This window comes from Schistocerca cancellata, chromosome 10 (genome assembly GCF_023864275.1).
Source record: "Schistocerca cancellata isolate TAMUIC-IGC-003103 chromosome 10, iqSchCanc2.1, whole genome shotgun sequence".
In the NCBI taxonomy this organism is placed as follows: domain Eukaryota; kingdom Metazoa; phylum Arthropoda; class Insecta; order Orthoptera; family Acrididae; genus Schistocerca; species Schistocerca cancellata.
Genome location: NC_064635.1, coordinates 49,252,925 through 49,265,764, shown reverse-complemented (window position 1 = coordinate 49,265,764; position 12,840 = coordinate 49,252,925). Strand labels below are relative to the sequence as shown.

The 12,840-nt window shown below is 41.1% G+C and overlaps 1 protein-coding gene and 1 long non-coding RNA gene across 8 annotated transcripts in view; one reads left to right on the top strand and one right to left on the bottom strand.

The window, feature by feature from the left end:
- LOC126106301 (uncharacterized) overlaps positions 1 to 12,840 on the bottom strand; it is a 568,942-nt gene that overhangs the window by 244,621 nt on the left and 311,481 nt on the right. The gene's annotated exons all lie outside the window — the stretch shown is intronic.
- The window catches only part of LOC126106298 (transmembrane protein 50B), a 596,676-nt gene that overhangs the window by 274,938 nt on the left and 308,898 nt on the right, over positions 1 to 12,840 (top strand). Inside the window, exon 5 of one of the 6 annotated variants that reach the window (XR_007523323.1) lies at positions 9,742 to 9,900. The exons of 4 other annotated variants lie outside the window; for them this stretch is intronic. Coding sequence is in view for 1 of the 2 variants with exons in the window: in XM_049912519.1 (XP_049768476.1) it covers positions 8,775 to 8,881 (107 nt within the window). In the remaining variant the exon portion in view is untranslated. Of the gene's footprint in view, positions 1 to 8,774; positions 8,911 to 9,741; positions 9,901 to 12,840 lie in introns of those variants that run through there. One more of the 6 variants, XM_049912519.1, reaches the window with a different exon arrangement.

Here is a 12,840-nt window from a genome sequence, read left to right as displayed (position 1 = left end):
CACCTGCAAAAAGTATTCATGATGAATGGCTTTTCAACTAAGCAAGTGAACAAAGCTATGCAGTCCTACAAATGACACAACAAGGAAGAAGAAGAGGTCTTCAGGTCAATGGCTTATCGACCTTTTATTGGGAACATCTCGTCACAGATAGGTAGAATATTGAGGAAGCATCAAGTTAGAGTCATCTTTCGCCCTCCTCCGAAAATATCATCACTGGTGGGATCCGTTAAGGATGACCTGGGCCTACATAAATCAGGTGTCTACAAGATTCTGTGTGATTGCGGCAAGTCATATATAGGGCAGACAACAAGAACGGTACAGGAACGTATTGTAGAACACCAGCGGCATACCCGTCTTCTCCAACCTACCAAGTCCGCAATCGCTGAACATTGTATTTCTACTGGCCATTCCATGAATTACAATGTTACAAAAATTGTGGCTCAAACATCAAATTTCTGGAGTTGAATTATAAATGAATCCATAGAAATAAAATTGTCAGACAGCGAGTCTCTTATCAATCGAGATAGCTGTTACCAGTTAAATTCCGCTTGGAATCCTGTTGTAGAGGAACTTCGTAGTCAACGTAGTTATTGGTATAAAGATGAAGATCGATCTGATATCGAAATGCCAAGTTTCCACTGCGGAGGGCGCCAGGTGCAGTGCATGGAGTTGTGAATATGCACGCTAAACAGTACATGCGCAGCACATGCACAATGCAGCCCCCTTTGGCCTTAAATAGCAGAGCTCAGCGATTATTTGCCAGTACTTCTACAGCTATACTCACCTGAAGATGGCCAAAAGACTTTGTGCTGAAATATCGTGGCAAGATGTTACTGACTTACGGCAGTTCTCCTGTGTTTTTATGGAACAATCAGTATGCCGGGAAAGTTTCAAACATCACATCAAGAAACAAGATGTATTTTAATTTCATCCTCTTCAACCCACAGGCAAGTATGGTGGATCCATTGCTGTTCATGATGTATGTTAATGATGTGCCACACATCATTAATAGCAATCTTAGAATTTTCGTAGATGGTGCAGTTACCTATAATGAAGTACTGTCAAATAACAGAAAGTCGAGGTTGGAATATAAAAAATATTAAGAAAAGGATAGATTTCAACTCACCATAAAGGTGACATGTTGAGTTGCAGGAGGACACACTCAGCTTGTGGTCAAAGCCTTCTTCAGGAAAGAGAACACACACACATTCATTTAAACAAGCACATGTCACACAAATGTGGTCACTATCTCTGGCAGCTCTAACCAGAACACGTTTCAGTTGGGACTGCTACAGATGGTGGTCATATGTGCTTGAGGTGAGTGTGCTTTTTGTGTGTGGGGGGGGGGGGGGGATTGTGCGTGTGCCCGCCCACCTTTTTCTGAAGAAGGTTTTGGCTGAAAGCTGAATGTGTACTTGTCTTTTTGGTGTGCCTGTGTGCACTTGGAATTGTCATCTGTATGGTGAGAAGCAGTCTATGCTTTTCCTAATATTGTTGAAGTACTGTCAAAGCTTCACCAATGTTCATCAGATCTTGATAAGATTTTAAAATGCTTTCTTACTTTTAAAAATGGCAGCTCAGTAATTGACCAACTAGGTTGTTCACTGGGATTGTTTAAAGTAGCAGTGTTGTGATAAACTGGTAATGTCATGAAGATTTTCTTTCATTAGATGATTTCTTATAATTTTTGAACAGGGCTAACTTGACAACAATGCGCCACCGACCATTTCCTTCAACTCTTGGCTGTCAGTCATGTGGTTACAGTTCATTTGCAGAATTTCTTTAGAAAGTCGGAGATTAATTTCATGAAGGTCAGTCAAAATTGTTTGTTGTTTAAAAGAAAAAAAGAAAGCATTTATGGTGTGTCCAGCATGACTGACTTGTGACTTACAAGGAGATAGAAGCATCCTTAAAGGTGCATTTATGAGGGCTGTGAACAAATAAGTACTTGAAACAGTTATGAAGAACCACGACAATACTTTCAATGTTACTTCACTGTCAATGCACATTTATTTTTGTAAAATACAATATTGACGATCAGTGTTCTTTTAGCAGAATCTTTCAATTTTACAGAATAATGGAGCATTTTTTAAATACTTCACAAAATGCAGCCTGTTTCTGGTATGACGGTACTGTTTTTGAAGATATCAGACAGAACAGTGACTCTAGCAACATTTGTGAAAGAATGATCAGCAAGGACTTGCTGTGGCATGGCCCACTGTGCCTACTGAAAGAATCTTGTAAGATGATGTGTATGAAATATTGAAATAAAAACCAATTACATATTCAGTGACAATACAAAAGATATGAATGATAGGTAGTTATTCACAATTGGTAATGAAGTTATTTTGATCAGCTGTGTATTCTTCAAATCAAATGGTATTAATATTAGGTTATGTTTTCAGGAGTAAGGAGTCTTTGGAGGTGTGCAGTTTTTCCTGCATTTTCTGATAAAGCTTGTCAAGAACATCCTAGAAACAAAAATTTTATATTTGAGATTTAAATAATATGTTTTTTTCTGATAAGAATGTATAGATTTGAATACAGACAAAATTAGAGCTACAAGACAGTAAAATTTGATTTTTGAAAGATTTACATTCTAGAATTTGAATAACTGCAACAACTTCTTTTACTAATTTATTGAATTACGAAATTCTGGAAGAGGGCATATTAGAGAAATATAGTTTTCATATGAGGTATAGGTATATCAGTCATAAAACAAATACTTACTTCTGTAGCTGGATTTTTAAGTTCAACTAGTATCAAAGAATTTTACATTTTGAAAATTTCGTTAAATAAAATTGTTTTTGTGTAAAATATTAACGTTTCTGTTGTCAGCCAAGTCTGTCATACTGATCAATAAGGATTATGAAAGCACAGAATGTAAAAGAATTTTTGTACTTTGTGTACTTGTGGTATATGAATTGGTAGAGGAAAAGAAATAAAGTGAAAGGAATATCATTTGCATTAGGAGTGATGTCAAGCAAATGAAACTAGTCCACCTCGAACAAATGTTGTCCAGTCACGTTAATATGACCACCTGTCAATAGGCTGAATAATCATATTTTGCAGTGCAGACAGCTGCCAGATATGCAAGCGGGGTCTGAGGTTCTGGAAGGTACTAACAGGGATGTGGAGCCATCGAGGTGGTCCCACGGAACCTCGGTTGGGTTTACATCTGGAAAGTTTGGTGGACAGGGGAATACAGTACACTCATCCCAGTTTGAACAACACACGTACACGTGAATTGTCCTGCTGGTAGGTGCACTTGTGCCGAGGAAAAACATATTGCTTTCATGGGTGGACAATTTCATACTTGTGTTGCTCCAGTGTGCAATTCAGAATGATGATATCACCCAAGGAATGACATGAAAATGTTTCCCAGACCATAATGCTCCCTGCTCTAATGATCATTGCAGAGTATTTGCTTTCTATCCAACGGATCATAAAACACGAGTCATCTGACGAGGCCACCTGTTGCCACGCAGTGGACTTCAGTTGCAGTGCTGGCATGCAAAATCCAGTCTTCATTGTCAATGAACAGCAGTCAGCATGGGTGCAAGAACCAGGCACTTGATGCAGATGCTCATATGCATCAACATTTGCAGAATGGTCAGTGAGGAGAGACAGTTGGTAGCCCCTCGGTTCATCTGGGTGGTCAGCTGCTCAACAGTTGCATGCTGTTCACTCGTACACATTTCTGCAGCTGTAGTCACCCCTGTCTATGGCCCATGGTGCATCATAGCTGCCTCAGTGCCACTTTTGGATAGTGTCATTTTGCCGTGCACAATGCTATTTAGTTACAGCGACACGAGAACAGTTAATAAACATAGCTATATCAGAAGTGCTTCCATCTTTGGCCCAAATACCAACAATCGTACCCTTTTGGATGTCAGATAAATCACTCTGTTTCCAACTGTACTGTCTTGTGTGTGCCCCTTTATACACAATCCACAGCTGGTGTTGTCACCTGCTGTCTGTTGGTGGTTCATTAATGTGACTTGAAAGTGTAACTTGTCAACAGTAGTGTATATGTATATAATAGAAGGAAACATTCCACAAAGGAAAAATATACTTAAAAACAAAGATGATGTGACTTACCAAATGAAAGTGCTGGCAGGTCGACAGACACACAAACGAACACAAACATACACACAAAATTCAAGCTTTCGCAACAAACTGTTGCCTCATCAGGAAAGAGGGAAGGAGAGGGAAAGACGAAAGGATGTGGGTTTTAAGGGAGAGGGTAAGGAGTCATTCCAGTCCCGGGAGCGGAAAGACTTACCTTAGGGGGAAAAAAGGACGGGTATACACTCGCGCGCACACACACACACATATCCATCCACACATATACAGACACAAGCAGACATATTTAAAGACAAAGAGTTTGGGCAGAGATGTCAGTCGAGGCAGAAGTGCAGAGGCAAAGATGTTGTTGAATGACAGGTGAGGTATGAGTGGCGGCAACTTGAAATTAGCGGAGATTGAGGCCTGGTGGATAACGGGAAGAGAGGATATATTGAAGAGCAAGTTCCCATCTCCGGAGTTCGGATAGGTTGGTGTTAGTAGGAAGTATCCAGATAACCCGGACGGTGTAACACTGCGCCAAGATGTGCTGGTCGTGCACCAAGGCATGTTTAGCCACAGGGTGATCCTCATTACCAACAAACACTGTCTGCCTGTGTCCATTCATGCGAATGGACAGTTTGTTGCTGGTCATTCCCACATAGAATGCATCACAGTGTAGGCAGGTCAGTTGGTAGATCACGTGGGTGCTTTCACACGTGGCTCTGCCTTTGATTGTGTACACCTTCCGGGTTACAGGACTGGAGTAGGTGGTGGTGGGAGGGTGCATGGGACAGGTTTTACACCGGGGGCGGTTACAAGGGTAGGAGCCAGAGGGTAGGGAAGGTGGTTTGGGGATTTCATAGGGATGAACTAAGAGGTTACGAAGGTTAGGCGGACGGCGGAAAGACACTCTTGGTGGAGTGGGGAGGATTTCATGAAGGATGGATCTCATTTCAGGGCAGGATTTGAGGAAGTCGTATCCCTGCTGGAGAGCCACATTCAGAATCTGATCCAGTCCCGGAAAGTATCCTGTCACAAGTGGGGCACTTTTGTGGCTCTTCTGTGGGAGGTTCTGGGTTTGAGAGGATGAGGAAGTGGCTCTGGTTATTTGCTTCTGTACCAGGTCGGGAGGGTAGTTGCGGGATGCGAAAGCTGTTGTCAGGTTGTTGGTGTAATGCTTCAGGGATTCCGGACTGGAGCAGATTCGTTTGCCACAAAGACCTAGGCTGTAGGGAAGGGACCGTTTGATGTGGAATGGGTGGCAGCTGTCGTAATGGAGGTACTGTTGCTTGTTGGTGGGTTTGATGTGGACGGATGTGTGAAGCTGGCCATTGGACAGGTGGAGGTCAACATCAAGGAAAGTGGCATGGGATTTGGAGTAGGACCAGGTGAATCTGATGGAACCAAAGGAGTTGAGGTTGGAGAGGAAATTCTGGAGTTCTTCTTCACTGTGAGTCCAGATCATGAAGATGTCATCAATAAATCTGTACCAAACTTTGGGTTGGCAGGCCTGGGTAACCAAGAAGGCTTCCTCTAAGCTAGCCATGAATAGGTTGGCGTACGAGGGGGCCATCCTGGTACCCATGGCTGTTCCCTTTAATTGTTGGTATGTCTGGTTTTCAAAAGTGAAGAAGTTGTGGGTCAGGATGAAGCTGGCTAAGGTAATGAGGAAAGAGGTTTTAGGTAGGGTGGCAGGTGATCGGCGTGAAAGGAAGTGCTCCATCGCAGCGAGGCCCTGGACGTGCGGGATATTTGTGTATAAGGAAGTGGCATCAATGGTTACAAGGATGGTTTCTGGGGGTAACGGATTGGGTAAGGATTCCAGGCGTTCGAGAAAGTGGTTGGTGTCTTTGATGAAGGATGGGAGACTGCATGTAATGGGTTGAAGGTGTTGATCTACATAGGCAGAGATACGTTCTGTGGGGGCTTGGTAACCAGCTACAATGGGGCGGCCGGGATGATCGGGTTTGTGAATTTTAGGAAGAAGGTAGAAGGTAGGGGTGCGGGGTATCGGTGGGGTCAGGAGGTTGATGGAGTCAGGTGAAAGGTTTTGTAGGGGGCCTAAGGTTCTGAGGAGTCCTTGAAGCTCTGCCTGGACATCAGGAATGGGATTACCTTGGCAAACTTTGTATGTGGTGTTGTCTGAAAGCTGACGCAGTCCCTCAGCCACATACTCCCAACGATCAAGTACCACGGTCGTGGAACCCTTGTCCGCCGGAAGAATGACGATGGACCGGTCAGCCCTCAGATCACGGATAGCCTGGGCTTCAGCAGTGGTGATGTTGGGAGTAGGATTAAGGTTTTTTAAGAAGGATTGAGAGGCAAGGCTGGAAGTCAGAAATTCCTGGAAGGTTTGGAGAGGGTGATTTTGAGGAAGAGGAGGTGGGTCCCGCTGTGACGGAGGACGGAACTGTTCCAGGCAGGGTTCAATTTGGATAGTGTCTTGGGAAGTTGGATCATTAGGGGTAGGATTAGGATCATTTTTCTTCATGGCAAAGTGATACTTCCAGCAGAGAGCACGAGTGTAGGACAGTAAATCTTTGACGAGGGCTGTTTGGTTGAATCTGGGAGTGGGGCTGAAGGTGAGGCCTTTGGATAGGACAGAGGTTTCGGATTGGGAGAGAGGTTTGGAGGAAAGGTTAACTACTGAATTAGGGTGTTGTGGTACCACATTGTGTTGATTGGAATTTTGAGGTTTTGGAGGGAGTGGAGCTGGAAGTGGGAGATTGAGTAGATGGGAGAGACTGGGTTTGTGTGCAATGAGAGGTGGTTGAGGTTTGCTGGGAAGGTTGTGAAGGGTGAGTGAGTTGCCTTTCCGGAGGTGGGAAACCAGGAGATTGGATAGTTTTTTGAGGTGAAGGGTGGCATGCTGTTCTAATTGGCGGTTGGCCTGTAGGAGGATGCTCTGAATAGCCGGTGTGGATGTGGGAGAGGAAAGATTGAGGACTTTTGTTAAGGATAGGAGTTGACGGGTGTGTTCATTGGCTGAGTTGATGTGTAGGTGAAGGATTAGGTGGGTGAGGGCAATGGATTGTTCAGTTTGGAACTGGTATAGGGACTGATGGAAAGAAGGGTTGCAGCCAGAGATGGGAACTTTAAGTGTGAGGCCTTTGGGGATAATGCCAAATGTCAGACAAGCCTGAGAAAATAAAATATGTGAGCGTAATCTGGCTAGAGTGAAGGCATGTTTGCGGAGGGAATGTAAATAAAACTTAATGGGGTCGTTGTGGGGGTGTTGTGAGGGTGACATGGTATTAGAAGGTGGAAAGTTTAACATGAGGTTGAAATGAAAAAGAAAGATAGAAATATATGGGGAGAGATAAAGGTGAACTAGAAAGCAATTGGAGATCTGGTATGAAAAAAGGCGAAAAAGTGTTGGTTAATTTGATCCTGTGGTGAACTTGGGTTGGTAGACAGCGATGTGGAAAAAGTTTAGGTGGTCGTGTTGCCGCTAAATCACGTCAAGGGACGGAGAAATTCAAGAAAATTTCGAAAAAACGTATTAAAGGAGTGGTGTTGTGGTGAAAGATTACGAAAATGGGGCTAACAATTGTAGAAATAATGACGTTAAAACCTATGGGGAGCGACTAAAATGATCAGTGATGTGCGAAAAACGGAAGTGGAAATAAAGTTAAAGTTATTAGAACTAGCCAGAATGGTTCTTAAATACGTGAAAGCAGCTGTTATTGAACTAGAAACGGTGGATTTTATAGCAGCAGTAGTGTTGAAAGCGGAAAAAACCTGTCCCATGCACCCTCCCACCACCACCTACTCCAGTCCTGTAACCCGGAAGGTGTACACAATCAAAGGCAGAGCCACGTGTGAAAGCACCCACGTGATCTACCAACTGACCTGCCTACACTGTGATGCATTCTATGTGGGAATGACCAGCAACAAACTGTCCATTCGCATGAATGGACACAGGCAGACAGTGTTTGTTGGTAATGAGGATCACCCTGTGGCTAAACATGCCTTGGTGCACGACCAGCACATCTTGGCGCAGTGTTACACCGTCCGGGTTATCTGGATACTTCCTACTAACACCAACCTATCCGAACTCCGGAGATGGGAACTTGCTCTTCAATATATCCTCTCTTCCCGTTATCCACCAGGCCTCAATCTCCGCTAATTTCAAGTTGCCGCCACTCATACCTCACCTGTCATTCAACAACATCTTTGCCTCTGCACTTCTGCCTCGACTGACATCTCTGCCCAAACTCTTTGTCTTTAAATATGTCTGCTTGTGTCTGTATATGTGTGGATGGATATGTGTGTGTGTGTGCGCGCGAGTGTATACCCGTCCTTTTTTCCCCCTAAGGTAAGTCTTTCCGCTCCCGGGACTGGAATGACTCCTTACCCTCTCCCTTAAAACCCACATCCTTTCGTCTTTCCCTCTCCTTCCCTCTTTCCTGATGAGGCAACAGTTTGTTGCGAAAGCTTGAATTTTGTGTGTATGTTTGTGTTCGTTTGTGTGTCTGTCGACCTGCCAGCACTTTCATTTGGTAAGTCACATCATCTTTGTTTTTAAGTAGTGTATATGTATATATTTTCATATTTAAATTTCAAATCACACTTTTGCCAATAGAAATACATATTAATTTTATTTTGACTCATGATTATATTTTATGACAGTGGTTTTGTGAATATTGATAAAGCAATTGTATAATTTTTATTTTGTTGTAACAATGTTTTTTATTGATTTTCAGGCCAAGAAAGGTCATATCCAGGTGTTGGTCTTTTTCTTCAGAATGCATTTATTTTCATCGGCTCCCTTGTATTTAAGTTTGGTACAGTCGAAGACCACTGGAACTGAACTGCGTACTGTGATATATAAAACTAGAGGTTTACTAGACATTTTACAAGTTGCCGCTTTTATATGGTGTTAGGTATGTGGTTTATAGAAATTTTCACAGAGGTTGGAGGATTTATCTCCTTGATGTACAGCACTGAAAAATTGTATCATCATCAGATCATTCGACTCTGAGTATTGTCAGTGGCAGATTGCAGAAGCAGCATGGAAGCAGTAACCTGTTGTCTGAACATGGAAGTGTGTGTCTAAAACCAGGCACCTGTTTGTGTAATTTTTCATTTGTTAGAATAAAATGATTTTTTTTTATTTGAATTATGGAAAATCATGAGTTGCTGCTCTTGATGTCTAGGCAATCATGTCAGTGTTCAAAATTTTCACAATAAACTACATGCCGGTGTTAAAAATTTTTACAGTAATTAAACTGAAGTGTTTTTGACATTTCATACATAGAAGCTGTAACCCCGATAATGAGGTTTTTTATGACAAAATAAATTGCATTGTCTGTTTTGTATAATTCAGTTTTAAATATTGATATACTGTATCACTTTTTCTGTGAACACCCATGAAATATGTGCCTCTGCTTCTAAAATATATGCCTCTGAATCTAGAGTACCACAAGAAAGTAGAGAGCAAGCAACATAGCCTCTTGCTATTAGCTAAAGTTTTTTCTGTACATAAGGTATGCTGGCTAAAGTATACTGTGTGTTTATCATTGTTTTGTGTGTATGTGTTGTATAGATTATAATAGAATCAATTGATGCAGGAAACATGCTTCTATCTTTCTGATAATTTCAGCCACAGCCTCTCACAAGTTTAGTATGATGAACAAAACATCAGAACACTTGCCTGCTGTCTGATATTAGGTCTGTTGTATGCATTTTTTAAGGGAGCTTTGGTGACTACTTTGTTATACCCTAATATGTGAAGAGCAAAAATTCCAATTCAGAATTTCTTAAGTTACCAGTCATTTCTTGTGACAATCCATGCATCATAACATGTCGTGGAATCACATGTATTCATTTAGTTTAAAATCCAGTTCTAGGTGGGCCTTATGTACTAGCATACTCCAGTTGGTTCAAAAATTGAAACCAGATGAGATGATGCATTGGATGAGATGTTGGACACACATTTAGGGAAGGGTATTATTTCTTTACTTTGAAAAGTTTTTGGATGTATCAAAATCCCTTCAACAAGTCATAAGACAACTCATGTCATCATCTTTGTCTACCTGTGCTTGAACCTCTAAATATCCTGTTTTTGGAACAATAACAATGTAAAAAATTACGTCAGAGAAAAGAAATCCTTTCTTATGCTGTATCTAGCAAGCTAATACAAGCTGTTCATATTTGTATACATCATACTCAAAGTCTGGAATCTCTCAGCATTTCATATGATTACTAGTGTGTTTGGAAAAGGGATACACAGCTATCTGTGATGTTTGTGCTGTTAAATTGGTCACACATTTATCAGAATTTTCTACGAATGCACGATCTCGCTGCAATATCTTCTCATGCTTCCAGCAGCATCAAGTGCCTGTACATCCATGAGCTTTCAACAATGCTCCTCAGCCATTGTTAAATGGCAACTGGCTGTGAGGTTGCTTGCCTTGTTTTGTATAGCCATCGCATCAGATGTCACATCACAAATACTCAGTTCATCGTCATACAAGGCATTGTTTTTATCCTGTGCCTGCCACACCTGTTGTAACCTTACGGTGGCTGTGTCAATGGTGTATTTAGCTGCAAACCATTGTCTTTATTGATGGTTATATATTTCTATATAAATAACTTCTTCTGTTACAGTTTCTAGAAACCATTAGGCTTCATTATAAGTGTCATTAAATGCAATTATATGTCCATGCGTGTTCAACTGGGTAGCTAATTTCTCTGGGTAGCATAGTCACAAACACTTGGTGTTCAAACATGTTGTTCCATTGTGTGCAAGGTCCATCTGACATAATACTGTCAGTACTCAGTGTATTTTAAAATGTCTTGCTATCGTATATGGATGTCAGAAGTGAATATGTAAACATTTGATGTGTTTTGGAGCCCACAGATTTTATTTGGGAGGATCTTGTATTAGAAATCGTTGACCATAAATTTGTTTCAAACTTCGTGTACATAACCATCTGTGAAAGTCTGCATATTAGCTTTGTTTGTGTGTTCACATTGACCATTCTTAAATCAGATATAATAAGTGTGTGGATTTTCTCAATGAAAATAGTCATGAATGAGATACAAAATAATTTCATATGTTAATGGCAAATTTTTGTAAGACTTTTGTCCTGTATTTAACAAATCTCTTCATATACCTTTTTCCAAGATGTATATATTAATTTAGTAATTATTTGTAATGCACCACATTTTGCAGTATATGGTGAAACATTGTTGACTATACATAAATGGAATAGGAATCTGTACTGACGTACATTCCAAAAGTTGGTGCAATAACACTGTCTGGTATCTGACAACTGCTCAGTTTGCATATAAACAAAAGATTGCTTTGTTGTTGAGGTTTAACCCTCAAGCAGGCGTGCCTACGTATAAGGGGCGCCATTCACAATAACATTGTCTTGTACTACTCCATTGCTGTTTTACAATTGAGAGCCCATTATCTATTCCTCCATTATTGCTTCAGATAACACTGCTAAGTCATGCTGTCATATGTCCAAGTGAGCAGCAATAATATACAATAAACGGCAAGCTAGGTGAGAAAAAAAATTATGATCCATGCAAGAAAATGACGCAGGTTCTAAAGCAGGTGGCACAATCTCACATTGAGGAATTTGTAATCGAATAAGTGTTTGGTTGGGACCTGATGCAACTACGTGTTTTAATGACTAGGGTGGGTCATTACTGTAACACTTGTGCATGGCAGCAGAGTGAAATGATGACAGCTTTGTATTTTAGTTTAATTAAGCAGTGATTTAGCTCATAGAATGTAGGTTTATTTTTTTGTTGTTTACTTAAACTAAGATAAAACTCTGATTTTGCTCATTACTGTAGCGCCATGAAGACCACTCTCCTTCACATGTACAAAGTACATCATTTTCCCCTCATGTGGTAAAAACAGTGCACCCACTCAAGGATTAAGTAGTTAGTGATATCATAGCCAACCATCGTAACACGTACTTCTGCTTTAGGTATTTTGGTATAATTTTGTTAAGAACTCAAACTATGGAAAGCCCAGGTTGGAATACCAATGACATTATAGAAAGGAAAGGTTGCTATAAAACTTTTTATTTTGAATATTCATGGGCTAAAAATTGTTTGTTCTCTTATTCTTATTTATTTTGTGATTCTTCAGTTGGATGTTGGCAATAATACATCAAATCATAGTCACCTCGTAGTGCCTTTATTGATGTAACATGCAATAATGTAAATTTGGCTACGAAGTCTTTCGCGACATATTTCTTGAATAAAAATCTGTCTGTGTACATGCTGTGTCAATTCAGGATAAAACTCCAAGCTTTTGACCACTACCTCCATGGTCGTCGTCAGGGCTAAAACTGACTGTCGTGAACTAGCGAGGTTCCCACTTTTATATGCCAAGGACGGCTTCTGATTGGCTGGAATACGTCATAGCAACAGCAATATGGCGCGTAGTGAAGTGGTGCCCTCTACTTCCATAGATGTAGTTTCTATCGTGCGTTGCTTGCAGCGCCATCCCTTGAATCAGGAGGTAAAGTGCGGGAAGTTTTTCTCTGCAATTTTTCTTTATCCAGTGCACTCTTCCAAGTGTTGCTAAGTGCATAGCCGTTGTCTCTGTTGAAGTTATTATCGCTAAGTCTAATTTTGACTGCTTCCCGGATCACAGAGTCCCAGTAATTCGATGTGTGGGCTATTACTCTGGTTTCTTCAAATAAAATCTTATGCTTGTTAAGCAGGCTATGTTCAGCCACTGCTGATTTTTCCAAATACCTGTATTTTAGGTGGCGCTGGTGCTCAATGCAGGGGTCGGCA